At 47.0% G+C, this 15,118-nt stretch overlaps 1 protein-coding gene across 1 annotated transcript; it reads right to left on the reverse strand.

Moving 5' to 3' along the window:
- Nucleotides 1–3,331: 3,331 nt before the first annotated feature.
- On the reverse strand, nucleotides 3,332–12,189 carry nfil3-5 (nuclear factor, interleukin 3 regulated, member 5). Its single transcript, XM_079279105.1, has 2 exons — nucleotides 11,975–12,189; nucleotides 3,332–7,095 (listed from the first exon to the last, which is right to left on the reverse strand). The coding sequence occupies exon 2, from the start codon at nucleotides 6,585–6,587 to the stop codon at nucleotides 4,788–4,790; it is 1,800 nt and encodes a 599-aa protein (XP_079135231.1). The 5' UTR covers nucleotides 6,588–7,095; nucleotides 11,975–12,189; the 3' UTR covers nucleotides 3,332–4,787.
- Nucleotides 12,190–15,118: the final 2,929 nt, after the last annotated feature.

A 15,118-nucleotide genomic window follows, 5' to 3' on the forward strand; every position in this document is an offset into this window, starting at 1 on the left:
AATAAAATGCATGTTTAGATTATGAAATTGTCATTTGGCCAAGTGTTACTTATTAACTCTTGGAAATATATGCACTGAAACTAAACACGTACTGGGAAACACCTTTCAGTGTAAAACGACACAAATGTAAAATAACTTGCTGCCTTGAAATCACAAAGACACAGAAGTGAATCCACAACAACACATAATTATTCTAATTACAACAATAATCACCACCGGAAATGAAGGATGAAACTTCAGAAAAGCATCGACGGTTTAGTAGGTCTACTAAAGCACACGGAGACTCGATTAGCACCATGTCCAGTCATGCTGCAAAGCCTTTAATGAGTGACTAACTGCATTCCACAGTTACTTCTTCTTTACCTGGAGAACTCCAGTGACTGTTATTCATGTGTCTGAAACCTGTAACGTGTTAGGATACGTGTAACACTGTTAACATGACTTAGAATCTCTTATCCAACACACACAACAGCTCTTTGATCCTGATCTTTGATTTGACTTTCATTGCATGTTGGTGCTAATATGATTTTTGTTGATGATGAAATATTTTCCTTTCACGTTTATTACCATTAGAAGACGCAAAACCCTGTTCTTTAAACTTTATGAGGATTGGATTTTGAAAAGCAACCATCTGATCTGTGCGCTCTAAGTTCATGTTTAATGCTGGTCAGCTTAGCTTCATTGGACGATGACTTTCTACGGAGTCAAGCTTCTGATGATTTCTCTCTCGGCCTGTGAATTTGAGTCTCCTTCAGCAGAGATGTCTGCAGTGAGCTGTGATGTTGGACGTCTGCTCGGCATGATATAACCTGTCCATCCTCTGTGTGTGTGTGTGTGTGTGTGGACAGCCTGCTAAGATGACTCAAACCTGAAGAAGTGTGAGCACACACTGATACAACACACAGTCTAGCACGCTCTCCAGCTTCATCCTTCTTACCCCATCCCTGCCTCTCCCTGCTGACCTACATACTGCAGCATCACAGTTACATAACCAGCCAGGGCTGTTGATCACCGCAGGCAGCGCAGGGCCAACACCCCCCTCTCTCTCACACACACACACACACACACACACACACACACACACACACACACACACACACACACACACACACACACACACTCCTTGTTATGACTTCCCAGCTTTCATTGACTTCCTCGCACAGTACGAAGTTAAAAATCCAGGGTCAGACGCCTGAGACACCTGGATTCTAATGGTGTGTGTGTGAGTGTGTGTGTCGGGGGGGGGGGGGGGGGAAGCACTGAGACAACAATCTAAATTAGGTCAAACTAAAATGTCCAAAGTTTTTTGCACCCAAAGGACAATTGTCAGCGGTCTCGTCTTGAGTCGCTGCCGTATGAGAGACATTTATTAAAGTGGATGTTTACAAAGCTGCAACATTCCAGTGAAACAAAAATATCTAAAACAACAATCACAGGGAGAAGTCATGAAGACTTCCGATAGATTATCCGATCAGCTTTGAGGCAATAATCTGTCTGTGTCATTTATTTTCAATGTCAGTTTGATGCAAACGGGTGTGTGTGTGTGTGTGTGTGTGTGTGTGTGTGTGTGTGTGTGTGTGTGTGTGTGTGTGTGTGTGTGTGTGTGTGTGTGTGTGTGTGTGTGTGTGTGTGTGTGTGTGTGTGTGTGTGTGTGTGTGTGTGGAGCAACAAGAGAGAGCTGCTTTATCAGTTTGTTCAAGTTTAGATGGTCGAGGCATGTGACGTAACTCTCTCTCTCTCTCTCTCTCTCTCTCTCTCTCTCTCTCTCTCTCTCTCTCTCTCTCTCTCTCTCTCTCTCTCTCTCTCTCTCTCTCTCTCTCTCTCTCTCTCTCTCTCCTCACTGACCTACTTTTACTCCCCTGGCCCGTTTTCACCGCACAATACAAAGCAGCTTTTACAGATGGATAAAGAAGGGGACGAGTGAGAGAGAGAGAACAAGAGACGGGGGGAGGAGGGAGGAGGGAGGGAGGGAGGGTGTAGGAGGGAGAATGAGGAAAGGAGAGCGCACTACGAAGCGCTGCGGTTTCCTCAGGAATGTCACCTTGTTGCAGCCGGCTGGCGTTTGGCATTCGGGGCAGAAGTGAACGCAGGTCGACTGAGATCAGCAGGTCTGTCTGCGGTCAGCTGCTTCGTCTCATTGTCCTGCTGTCTGAAGCTGAGACGCAGGAGCCAGCGCATGGACAAAAGGAGTCGTGTGGATGCATCTCATTTGCGTCACAACATTTAATGGTGAATAAATCAGTGAGTTTTTGTTGATTTTGCTGACTCTGTCCAAAGATTCCCAAGTCATTTGGGCGTTTCCTTGTCATTGCAACACGTCTGTATGTGATAGGCTCTTGTTCCTGTAACGGCTCTTGCGTAACCCTCGTCAGTGCCACGCTCGGCCCGTTCCCATCAGCCATTGCTCCATTAACAGCAGGGTCAGATGGCGGCTGCCACACAGTTTCCTCCCGAGACTATTGCGTAACGCTTGTTTCCCTCTGTTACGTTCTGTGATTCTTCTCTTCTTTTGTCCAACTGAAGCACATCTGGTGAAGTATTAGCTCATTTCTGGACGACATCAGAGACAGAAAGCTGTTCTGTAACTTTGCTTGTGTGGAAGTACTTGATGTAATACCGCTTAGCGTGTGGTTTTAAAGGCATAAGCTGTTCTCAGTGGAATAGGAGCCAGTTTGCTTTCATCAGTCTGGTTTATTCAACTTCCTGATTAATCTAAATACACCTTTAAATCCTCATGTCTACAGCTGACTTCTTTCACATGACACGTCACAGTAATCCACTCTCATTAAGAGCCTGATTAGTGCAGCTTTAATCTTCCCTATACCACTATTCTCTATTATGTTAAATTCATGTTAAATGTCTATTTCTGCACTTTGCCGATAAAGGTTCGTGATGTTTATGTGTCTTATGTGACGCTCTTTAAATGTACCCCTGTATCCGACTTCAAAGTAAGTTTCAACCAGTTACAGCATATTATATTTTGAGCTGACTGCTCAACCTTGGGAGTATTCATGAAACGTATTTAATATTTTATCCTTGTTTGTAATTCTGTTTTTATTGCACTCACGTGTATTTTGTGACTGTCAGCATAAATACATGAATATTCAGGCTGAGGTTAAGTTCAGCCGACAGATTGCTCCCGTGCCGCTGTAGCGCAGCGTCTGAGTGTTCCGGCTTCTTTCGTTTGACGGAGTGACGCGCTGACTCGTGAACCGGTGAACCGGTGAACCGGTGAAGGCTTCCTGTCTGCGTCGGCTCACACTGAGCTGCTGCTGTCTGTGAGCTGTGTCACCTGCACCGCGCATTCCATAAAGTTCAAAAGAGATGGAAATATATTCAACAACCTTTTATTTTTTTTCTCCATTTTGAATCTTTTACAATCAAAAATCAGTGTTTTTGTCACCATTTTGCATATCCACATGAAGTATAACAATACATAATCACTTCCGGACAAGCCGTATTCATTTTTTTTTTTTTCAATTTCGGGAAGTCTTTCGGCAAACAACAAAGGTTATACGGGAACACAGAGTACAAATGGTAACTGGGGCAGAAGGGCTTGATGGGTAAATACACAGCACAACCAGGAACAGCACAGAGCAGAACGTCACAACAGGATGACAGAAAAACGCACACAACAGCCCAAATAATAACCGAATAGAATAGAAAATAGCCATCTTAATAAAATAATAATAAAATAATGACAGCAGTATACAAGAGATAAAGAGACAACTTTACATTTGTACATCGAGGCCGGCACCAGGACGTGAGACAGTTAAACGTGTGCACACTGTGTGATCTACTGCAGCTACAACAACTCAGTGACAACTCAGAGGTGAGTGGGGCAACAAGGGACAACACAATAAAGAGGCACCTTACGAAGAGAGAGCAGCTTTGCTGGTTTGCGACTGGAGAGCCATTGTATGTATGAGACGGACAATATTCGTCTGGAAATGAAGATGAATGGGTTTTTGTGTCGGCTGGCCTTGTGCTTGTCAGGTTTTGCAAACAGCAATGTGTGACTGCGTCGCCTTGACTGATATGCGAATAACTGGCCTTTTGACAGCTTTGAGTGTCAAAGAACTGAGATCACCAGAACGAGGCCCCTCATCTGACTGATGCATCAAGTTGTGGATCATACTTTTTGTTCAAAATTGTTGAGGCATGTTCCAGACACAGAGCATCAAAACAAGAACAAACCGATCACTTTTAAGTCTATGACTTCCGCATTCCACTGCTTTACTTTTTTTTGTTATTTTTGCCACATTTTTCTTCTTAAAATATATATTCCTTATGTGCAATTTATATGTCACAGTAATTTACAATCTAAGTGCTTCAGAAGTGAAGAGGACTTGTGTGTGCAGATGGTAGGAAAGAGGATGGAGGATGAAATGGTACAGGTGTGTTCAGAGGGAGGACGAATGTAACTCCAACGCCAAAAAAGGAGACGCGACAGGAAGGATGTGTGTTCTTTGGTCAAAGGAATGTTCTCATAATGCCACGATGACCGCTGGCCAGCCACCGAGGCAGTTTACTATAATGATGCGTTGAATGATGTTTTCATTTTTCCTCTAGAGACTCCAGCTCTGCAGAGTTTCATTCTGGCCCCTCCCTCATTAAGTGATCGGTCATGTTCATTGGAGGGACAGGTGGGAGGAGAGCAGAGGAACAGGTGACACAGTGAAACTACATCCTAGCTGCACCGCCCACAGGTTTACCGTCTGTCTTGTAAGGTGGCGATGTGAGTCACAGTTGTATTGTATGTGACAGGAAAATGCTCCCATTTGTCCTTAATCTCGCCTCTTGTTGCGCCCCCCCCTGCTGCTGCTGGATCCCTTCTTCCTTCCCTCCTTTCTGGCCTCCGCCCTCTCATTCAGAGCGTCGCTCTCTTCCGCATACTCGGTCTCATTCGCCACCTCTTTGCTCTCCCCGCTGGTCTGGATGCTGTGAGGGTTGCTGGACAGAGCTAAGTAAGGGTGCTGAGGCAAAGTGGGAGAGGGGGACATGGAGGTGTTGACTGTTGCCTCCATCTGAAGTCCCGCTGCCCCGTTGGACAGAGCTCTGTACTTGAGGCGGAGCTTGTGGGGCAGGGCAGTGCCTTTGACCTCGGCTTGGAACTCGCCGTGCGAACCGGCGGCTCCCGCCGCCTTCTGATGGTAGCTGCTGATGTCTGAGGAGGATGAGGAGGGGGACTCGTCGTCTGTGGAGGCCTCCTTGTCAGAGCTACGAGGGTCCCCATCACTGGAGGAGGTGTCTTTAGTGGAGGAGATCTCCTGGAAGAAACCGCCGGCTCGCGGGCCTCCCTCGTAGGTGAGCACGGGGGGGTCTTCATGCAGCGGGTTGAGGTAGCCGTTGTGCTGCGGGAAGGACGACTTGTCCTCCTCGGTGTTGTTGATCAGATCTGGGGCGAAGGGGTTTTGGTGGCTTTCTGCCTGCTGAAGACTTCTCTCCTGACTCTGGTAGCCGTAGTGCCCGTGATGGCTCTCGCGCTGTTCTTGGCCGTTGGGATCGTACCTTTGCTGCAGCTCCTCTGTGGCCTCTGCGTGACCATTGGTGTATTGGTACTCGGGTGAGTCCATTGTCTTTGTCCTCTCTAGCTTCTCAGCGACGTCTGTGATGGTCGCCGAGCAGTCGGAGAAGTTGGAGGAGTGCTGGCCATGCTGCAGTGGTCTGCTCTGCTGGTCCTCAGGCCTCTGGGTCTCCATGGGGTAACAGCCGCTGCTGGAGCGGTACAAGATGACGCTCCTCTGTGCAGAGGTGGCCTGAGGAGCGGGACTTGAGGCCTCCATGTGGTGGTGCTGGTAGTCCATGACACTTTCAGCCAATGGCACGTTCTGCTGGTGAGGAGAAACCAGTGCGGTGTGGCTGCCATGGTAAGCGTCACTCTGCAGACCATTGGACACCCCGTCGCTTTCCCGTCTGGCCATCTCCGTACTTGAGGGCTCTGTCTTGATGTTGAAGCCCATGGGCTCCGGGCTGTCTCTGGAGGAGGCGTCGGACAGGTCGGAGACGGAGCCCCGGGGCGAGTACTGGTGGGGCATGCCGTGGCACTCGCCGCGGCTCGACTGTTCCGTTTCAGACGAGTCAGAATTCAGCATCACCTGGGATGCACTGGAGTAGCCGCTGCTGGAGAGGTAGGCGTTTGGGGTGCCGTTGCTGCTCCCGCGACTAACGGCAGCGCTGTTGGAGAGCTGCTGACTTTTCTCCATGTAGGAGGCTGTGCTGATGAGGCCAAAGCGCAACTTGAGCTGGAGGAGCTCCGTTTTTATACGAACATTCTCCTCATTCAGCGCCATGACCCGGTTCTCCAGCACCATGTCATTGAGGCGACGCTTTTCCCTTGAGCGCTTGGCTGCTTCGTTGTTCTTCCTCCGTTTTTCCCAATAGGAAGCGTCTTTCTTCTCGTCGGAAATAAACTCTCGCTTGCGACGGCAGCTCGCGCTCGACTTGGAGCCTTTAGACTGGCGGCTGATCCGTGCTTCGCCTTCCGGAGTCGGGGACGGGAGGCTGCCACTGTAGGAGGAGAAGTTGTCGACCTCCATGGCATTTTTGTTGCTGGTGGATGGGATGTGTATACTCAGACTTTCCATTTTTTCCCAGCTGGTGGCAAGAGTGTAACTCTAGCAAAGGGTAAAGGGGGGAAGGGAAGAAATGTAAAACTCTATCAGCCTTCTGCTTTGTTATTAAGTAGTTTGACCGAAGTTGTAGGATGTGGATGAGGTATTGGTGCTCCTTGAAGGGGATCGCCTCATTGATTGTTCTGACTTATTTTCCAGAGGAAAACGTTCAAGTGTCCATATTAGCCAAGAATTTTCAAAAAGAGGTGGAACTCCACAGAAACCTCAGACATTGAACTCGTGTTCTGAACGAGGAACTTAAAAAAAGAAACAAGTTTGTATTTTCAGCAAAGAGTCTTCCAGCGATCGCATCAGAGCAGTCTCCGTAGTCTGGTTGTAATTTTGAGTTTATCGGCGTCTTCCTCAATCTTCAGCAGAGCTGCGATGCCGGTCAAGCTGCTGCACTGTGTCTCCGTGTGTCTTGCAGGTCCGTCCGTGTAGTTCAGCGCTCCCTGAGGATCCAGCTGCTGTTTGCTGACCACTAATACAGACAGGGAGGGGGAGAGAGAGGGGGGGGGGAGAGAGAGGGAGAGAGCGTTAGATGAGCTGTAAAAAACGCCGCAGTTCTTTGAAACATGAAACATACATTTCAGTCAGGTAAGATTAGACGTATGAACTGTTAATGTGGGTCGTTTGAGCAGAACTTCAAAGGCTTGAGATCAATACACAATCTGTTTATCACAATTCAACCTCCTCCAAACGTCTGACATAATCCCCCAAATGAGGTAATGTTTGTCTTTCTTGTCTTTGTTTCATTGACTTCACGGGAGCAAGGGGCGTCTGAGTAGCAGCAGAGCGTCTGTGGCTGGGATTAAACAGACTGAATGTGCTGCTGCTGCAGAGCTCTTGTGTAAGACGGGGCTGTCACAGTCACGTAACGGGACCGAGCCGGGCTGACCTGGTGCCAGCTCTGCAGAGACCGACAGATACAGGGAGGAGGGGAACGGACGAGGATATGATGCATCCTCACACTCTCTGATATGTTGCTGTTGGTATAGTCTGGTAAACAAATGATGAGCAATTATCATCTCCACTTTGTTATTTTGTTTTCTAAAATGCACCGCGAGGGACCAGAGTTAAAGCCGTTGCATCGTGCTCGTGGAGAGGCTGGGATGGTCCTGTGGGAGTGGACACGTCTGTGTGAGGCAGTGTGTGTGTGTGTGTGTGTGTGTCTATGGGTGAGGAGGTCTGAATTCACACAACATCACAATCCGCTGAACATCCTGATGAAATGTCAACGCCGGAGCTCAACAGGAAGCTTTGCCCCCCCGACGTGTTTTTGCGTGAATCACCGTGCTGAGCGCAGCGCGGACGGACGTTGACGGCGTTCCAACGTTACGTAATAATAGATCTACACACACACACACACACACACACACACACACACACACACACACACACACACACACAGATGTAATAATCTAGGTCACGGTGCCTTTGGGTGTCAATTCTCATACCCAACACATAAACACAAATATGACGGTGCGTCATCGCCTGGTTGCTTGTATTGGCCTCGTCTTTCCAGTTTCAGAGCACCAAGTATTGGAAACTGGAATCGGCTCAATCACAGTTTGATGGACACTAACTTATCTAAAGGAATTGACCAGTCTCACCACAGTCCAGTTAGTTTCTCTGTCCTTTTTATAATTGCGAAGCACCTTTTATGCAGACTTTAATTTGTTATTTTAAAATCAAACAAGAAGCATAGGTATGCAAAGAACATATCGGTGCAGGAGTAATACGTACTTGAATTATGTTATCGAAACATAATGGCTGTCTGCAGAAAATGTACAGCACCTTTATCACCCAGTACCTCAAAAACCACAGGGAAAAATGTAAATATAGTTTAAGTGTCCGACTGATAGGATTTTCTATTAATGCTCCCACATTTGTCATTTGTTCTGCTTGGTGGTGTATGAGACCACACATGGCACGAGCAGAGAGCAGTCCTGAACAAAGACACTCATTTAATCTGAGGGCAACAAAACACACTCAAATCCCAAAGCGAGTGGAACAGAAGTGCTCCGGTTGAACACAACTGACTCACATCGACCTTCGTCAACTGCGCAGCAGTTTATTGTTCCCAAATCACTTACTTCTCCTCTCCGAGTCTATGCCGTAACTATTTAATCTAATGTTCATCTTCTCCAGACTGGTTACATCATCTCACATTCAGAAAGCCCACATTGAGACCTTGAAACAGCTCGAATGCTGCTCTGAATAGTTAACCATTTATTTATGTTGTAACTCAGGGACTAGGCCTAGAAGTGCTGCAGGCTATTCTTCATACTGAATTCTACCTTCAGTGCCAAAACAAGGATGTTGTTTGCCTCTCAAAGAACTGGAGCAATGCAACGCCGAGCAGGAAGGGATTTGGACAAAACCACCAACAGATGTGGAGAAATGTAAGGTCAGCCCCTCCCTCGCTGCCCAACCCTGAATATGTTTCATCAAGACGTGCGGAGGAGGGAGGAGGGAGGAGGGAGGAGGGGGGGGGGAGACAAAGGCACGCGGGAAGGAAGCATGCATACGCCTGCGCTGTCCTACTGACCTAGAAACGACGCTAAGCAGTAAACACTCCGGTCTTTGACGGTGTGCCATGAAATAGGTCAGTGGGACTGCAAAGGGGGGAGGCCAGGATAGCAAAAGAGAGTATCAGAGAGCACTCTATAAATAGAGGTGAGGGAGGGAGGAAGCCAATCAGGGATGAGGTGACGGGGGGGAATTTGGTTGGTGGAAATGAGAGGAGTTTTACAGAATCTGCAGCAGGAGGAATAAAGAAACACAAACTTCTCTTCGTCATCTGCCTAAAAAAATGGGATTATGAAAGCCCCGGTGATTTTAATCCCTGTTCGCTGTGGAAAACCTTACGACGTCTTATGCATCAGCAGCAGATGAGAAAAACAACAGTGAGAGACGGCATTGACGTCAGAGCACACACCCATCGCTGCAGCCAAATCCACACATAACAGGCTCTCTCTCAGGCCTGCGTGGGGAGGGGCTGCTGTTGTTGCTCGTAACGTACGTGCTCTGAATTTCTCTTGTTGCGGAGCAAAGCTTGTGTAACATGCATATTACACGGCAGCACAAGCTACAGGTCGCTGGCTGTGTGCCCCTTTCACCGTCCTCTCTGCATGTTGGGCTCTGAATAAAAGACTTCAACTGGAAAATAAAGAGAAGCTGCGCATAGTACACTGAGTAATTGGCTCTTTGTGCGGAGGCTAATTTCCCATTTCATCCCGAATGATTCACTGCAGTGACTCGAAGCAGTTTGTTTGGCCGTGGAAAACACAGGTCTGAAGTAGTTACCAGGCACTTGCCACTCAGGAGGAATGCTCCACCTCTGACCTCCTCTAAGGCAAGTGAGTAAAGCTCATGGCATCCTCTTCCCCTCCTCCATCTTTTAAGTGATCCAACACCACACACACGTGGAGGGGCCCCAGCTAGGAGCCTCCATTTTGCCCCACAGCTTTGTGTTGAGAAACAAAACGAGGAGACAAGAATCCAGAGCTTCCAGGTCGGCAAGTGAGACCTCTTGCTGAGCGCCATTTAACACTTCCTCAGGTAACACGTGACTAGCACCTCTACCTGCACTCATGAGGAGTGTCAGAGTTCTACGTTTTACAGATTGATGCACATTTTTGAGAGAAATAACACATTTGTAAGAGTGAGTCTAATATGTTTCCAAATAAATAAGCATGACCTCATTATTAAATGTTCACATTTGCATAATGTTCTGTTTAGTGTTTTGAACCTTATTTGATCAATTTATGTGACCTATATATTTTTAACTTAAATCTTTTTTTATTTTGTATTTAAACATATTTGCTAATAAACATTAAACTAATAACTGGAGTGGAGTAGCTGCAGGTACGCCGCTCTGTGAGGCCACAGCTCGTCCTCGTGTCTCCTCGGATACAGGTCTGACTCTGACCTATATTCAGACGGCCCTGAAACCAGACCAGCTGGCACCAGGCGGACTAACGGCGCACCAGAACTCGCCAGACAGGGTTTCCATGCATTGCATCACATCCTGAATGTTCACTTGTTATTCTAATTTCACAAAAAAGTCACGCAAGATACCTGGTTTTCAGGTTCCTTCTTTTGTTCATGGAGGGGAAAGTTAAAAATAACTCACAGACCCTGAGCAGCTGTGTCACGTCAACGATGAAAGCATTTCTGGAATATCTATCTGTTTTGGTAATAAGGATTTATAGGTATGAACGATGGGAAGACAGAGCGGGGTGTGAACGGGAATCAATTACAGGCCTCGTGTCCCGAGAGAGAGCGAGCTGCTGGTTATTGCTTCTCCCTGCTGTGTGCCGGTTATGTCATAACCTCCAACTCCCTCACAGCAAAGCTCCTGCTTTACTTCACCCACCTCATGAGTACAAAGAAGGAGAATCACAGTGACTCACTTTCAATGGAAATCTGACATTTTGTTTCTCCTTTGAACTTGAACATCTATAACTCTGTTAGTAATGTAACAGAGGCAAATGACCTCAATATGTGGAGAAAATTGAGTTTTATAAAAACATAAGCATGAAAAAAAACATTTAAAAAAATGTACATTACTGTATATTACTGCTGCATAACAGGGTTTCCCCTGTAGTATCTATGTAGTTATCTTATAATATGTATATAATATTAACAATATATCCTAAACACATAATAATGTTAGACAATGTTCAATATTTCATAACCTCCTCTCTGACACCAGTTATAATTGCATGTATTGAAATGGTGGCATTCGCAGTAGCCTTTATATGAATTAGTGTCCTAAAAGAAGCCGTGCTTCAGCTGATCCCCACTAATGTTCCCCAGAAAGAGGAATTCATAAAAGCAGCCATGATGATCTAGTGACCTACATATGAGCGACATACACATACAAACAGCAGCACGCCACGTGCAGGAGCTAATATAAGCTAGTACCCTGTGTCTGCGTGAACCAGACAACACAGACCGAGATCCGCCGCGACCCCCATTCCCTGGAAAACACCGCCATGCGGGAAAGAACCTCGCCTTGACATTGAGCACACAACGTGGGCCGTGGCCAGCCACGTTTTCCGGCCCTTTCCTTTGTTAAATGTCAAAAAGCAATCGTTAAAAACGCAACAAAGTGGCACATTAGACTCCAGAGTGCGTTTAAAATGTGACAAAAGCAGCCGCCTCAAAGTCACGGGCGCGCGGACCTTCCGGCAGAGCCGCGAGTCGCCATGTGAACAATAACCGGCCATAAGCAGCATGTCCTCCTCTCAACACGCCGATGAAAGGCAGTTATAAAAAACACACACCGAATAAAGAGCAACTACGGGGATACAAAGAGACAAAGACACAAGCCCTCCGCAGTCACAACATACCGTTCCGTGTCCTGGAGCAGGGAAAGGATTCAGCTTCCCCGACACAAAAGCCGCCTCGCTCCCGTTTCCTCTTTCCTTGCGCCTTTAGAAAAAATAAAAAGTTTTCGCCTCCTCCTGTCGGACACTGCTCCAGTTTCTCCGGCTCCTTTCACAGATATGTGTTAGTAGGTCAGCGGTTGCATAACAGCTCTTAGGCTGCCTCGTCACGTTTTTGTCCTCTGTCTCTCCGCGCGAGAGTCTGTCTGTCTGTCTCGCTCTCTCTCTCTCTCCCAGTCTCTCTCTCTCTCTCTCTCTCTCTCTCGCTCTCGCTCTCTCTCTCTCTCTCTCTCTCTCTCTCTCTCTCTCTCTCTCTCCCAGTCTTTCTCTCTCTCTCTCCCAGTCTTTCTCTCTCTCTCTCTCTCTCTCTCTCTCTCTCTCTCTCTCTCTCCTAGTCTCTCTCTCTCTCCCAGTCTCTCTCTCTCTCTCTCTCCCAGTGTCTCTCTCTCTCTCTCCCCCCAGTCTCTCTCTCTCCCAGTCTCTCTCTCTCTCTCTCTCTCTCTCTCTCTCTCTCTCTCTCTCTCTCTCTCTCTCTCTCTCTCTCTCCAGTGTCTCTCTCTCTCTCTCCCCCAGTCTCTCTCTCTCCCAGTGTCTCTCTCTCTCTCTCCCCCCAGTATCTCTCTCTCCCAGTCTCTCTCTCTCTCTCTCTCTCCCTCCCAGTCTCTCTCTCTCTCTCCCTCACAGTCTCTCTCTCTATCTCTCTCTCTCTCTCTCTCTCTCTCTCTCTCTCTCTCTCTCTCTCTCTCTCTCTCTCCCCCCTTTTTCCATCTCCACGATGTAATACCATAAAGCGTTTTACGCGGACATCATGTTGCTGAGAGGTCCAGTAACAGCATGTCCTTCAAGTGTTAAAAACAACACTAATCTTTAAAAAGACAAGTTCTCCCACCAGTGTTTTGCCAGTACCAAGTTGTAAATGAGTGATGGGCTTTTTATTCTTCCCTCATGGGGAAATGTGAGAACATGTGTCAGCCCACCGTCATCACAGGATCTGGGAAGACTCAGACTCCTTTTTAGTTTATTCTGTTTTGAGTCTCTCACCCGCATATCGATGAGAAACGCATCCTGATATCTTCGGAGTGTCTGTCTGTCTGCAACCAGCTGTGTCTGCAGTTTATCTCTTTGTTTTCACATTAAGGTCTTTATCGTGTTGTTGTTCTGAAAACACTGCCACTGATTTCCTACTCTTTGGTGTTAACAGAAATTTTAATACGATTTTAGCATGATTAATGGCAGAAATAATAAATACTAGATTCTATCGCTCATCTTGCTGGTGTTACTACATTTTGTATTTTTTATAAAAACAAACAAATATATAAAATTGACTCTGAAATCACTTTCAGGCTGATGGCAGGAAAACAACATTCCCTCTCTACTCTAATATGCATCACTGGACCATTATTATTTGTTGCTTTCACCCTTCCATATTTTGGGCATGTTGTTTATCTTTAATGGGAATGGACGTGTATTATCTGCTTATGAGCTTTTCTATTATCCATGAAGCCCGTTGTCCTCATCCACACTATATTTCCTGAGCAGTCACGTCAGCGCTGTTTGGTATCAGACACGCATTCACTCACGTCCCTTCCCCCTGCTTTGTCTCAAACGTGAACCCCCCCCCCCATTCACCACACACACACACACACACACACACACACACACACACACACACACACACACACACACACACACACACACACACACCACCACCATTATACCATGTTGGGGGAAACGGTGGCCTTGAACCTGTCTAGCTCCTCCCCCACCAGTCCTCTGGTAGAACCACCGACCCCCAACATATCCCTCGTCTGCCTCCGCATGCAGGCATTCCCTTAGCAACTGTGGTGTGTTGGTGCCTGCCTAGCAACCAGAAGGCTCTCACTCCTTCCATTATGGCTCGTGGCATGGGGGGGTTTGCAGCCTGGGCTTGATGAAGATTGATTGCGGACCAAAGACCTCATGTGTATCTGGTGTTGTTGTTGTGGTCCTGTACAGGAGGTCTCTGCAGCCTGTACAGCGTCACATGTCAGCGTTACATTTAATCCGTTTGAGTCACGTGACTGTCACTTTCAGGCTCCAGCCTCATTCTTGCATTGTGCATTTTGAAGTGAAGACGGGTCACGTGCTGTCCTTTCAACACTTAATGACGTCCTTGCTTGTTGTGCACAATGTGGTGCTACGACCAGCACCACGGAGGAGACGACCTCCAGCAGCACTGCTGCGAGTGAGTGAGTGAATGAATGAATGAATGAATGAATGAATGAATGAATGAGCCGGTGATCCGTGCTGATCAAGACACTTGGCGCCACCTGGTGCTGAAACAAAATGACTGATACTGAAATGTTCAAGAATGTGATACTTGAATAAAGAACAATGGCGTTCTGTCATATGTTCAGCCCATAATTAGTAATGCAGCTTCTGCATTGCTGCGTTCTGCCCGAGCTGCTATCGGGTTGCGTTTCACAGCAGCTCTTCTGATGTCTATCTGCAGCTTTGAACTCTTTCCAGGTGTTAATGTCTTCCCTTCACTTCCATGTGGGCCAATCAGTCTCCACCGCAGCTGCTTCATCGCTATAAATAGCTTTCATACTGCTGACGTGATACTCATGCAGAGTCTCACTCCTCTCCCTGCGTCCTAGCACCGCTGCCTGGCACTGCCCCCTCATTTCAGCGGCCTCAGTTCAGTGAGGGGGGGGGGGCACCAGGGTGGGCTTCTTTCTGTTTTAAAGCATTCGTCAGAGGAGGTGAAGGCCGTCCATGGATATCAAAAGAAAAGGGCTGGAAACAAATACATTGTGACATATTCACACTTTTGCGCAGTGCACCTCTCCACTCAGTGCCACACCGACACTCGCTCCGTCTGTATATTCTGTATATGTATTCTGTATATACTGGTACATTTAATACTCTTCTTTACTGTCTTATTTTATTCCTGTTCTACTGTTTACTGTTTAGTTTATTATATTACTTGATTTTTATCTTTTATTTTGTTACTTGTGAGCAATGCTGCTGTGATCCTGTCATTTCCCCACTGAGGGACTCATAAAGGATGATCTTATCTTATCTTATCTTATCTTATCTTATGTACAAAATATTATTTCATTTCCA

This window comes from Melanostigma gelatinosum, assembly GCF_949748355.1.
Source record: "Melanostigma gelatinosum genome assembly, chromosome: 11".
NCBI lineage: Eukaryota > Metazoa > Chordata > Actinopteri > Perciformes > Zoarcidae > Melanostigma > Melanostigma gelatinosum.

Coding starts and splice junctions, on each gene's coding strand:
- nfil3-5 (XM_079279105.1), bottom strand. CDS start 6,587: ATGGAAAGTCTGAGTATACACATCCCATCCACCAGCAACAAAAATGCC.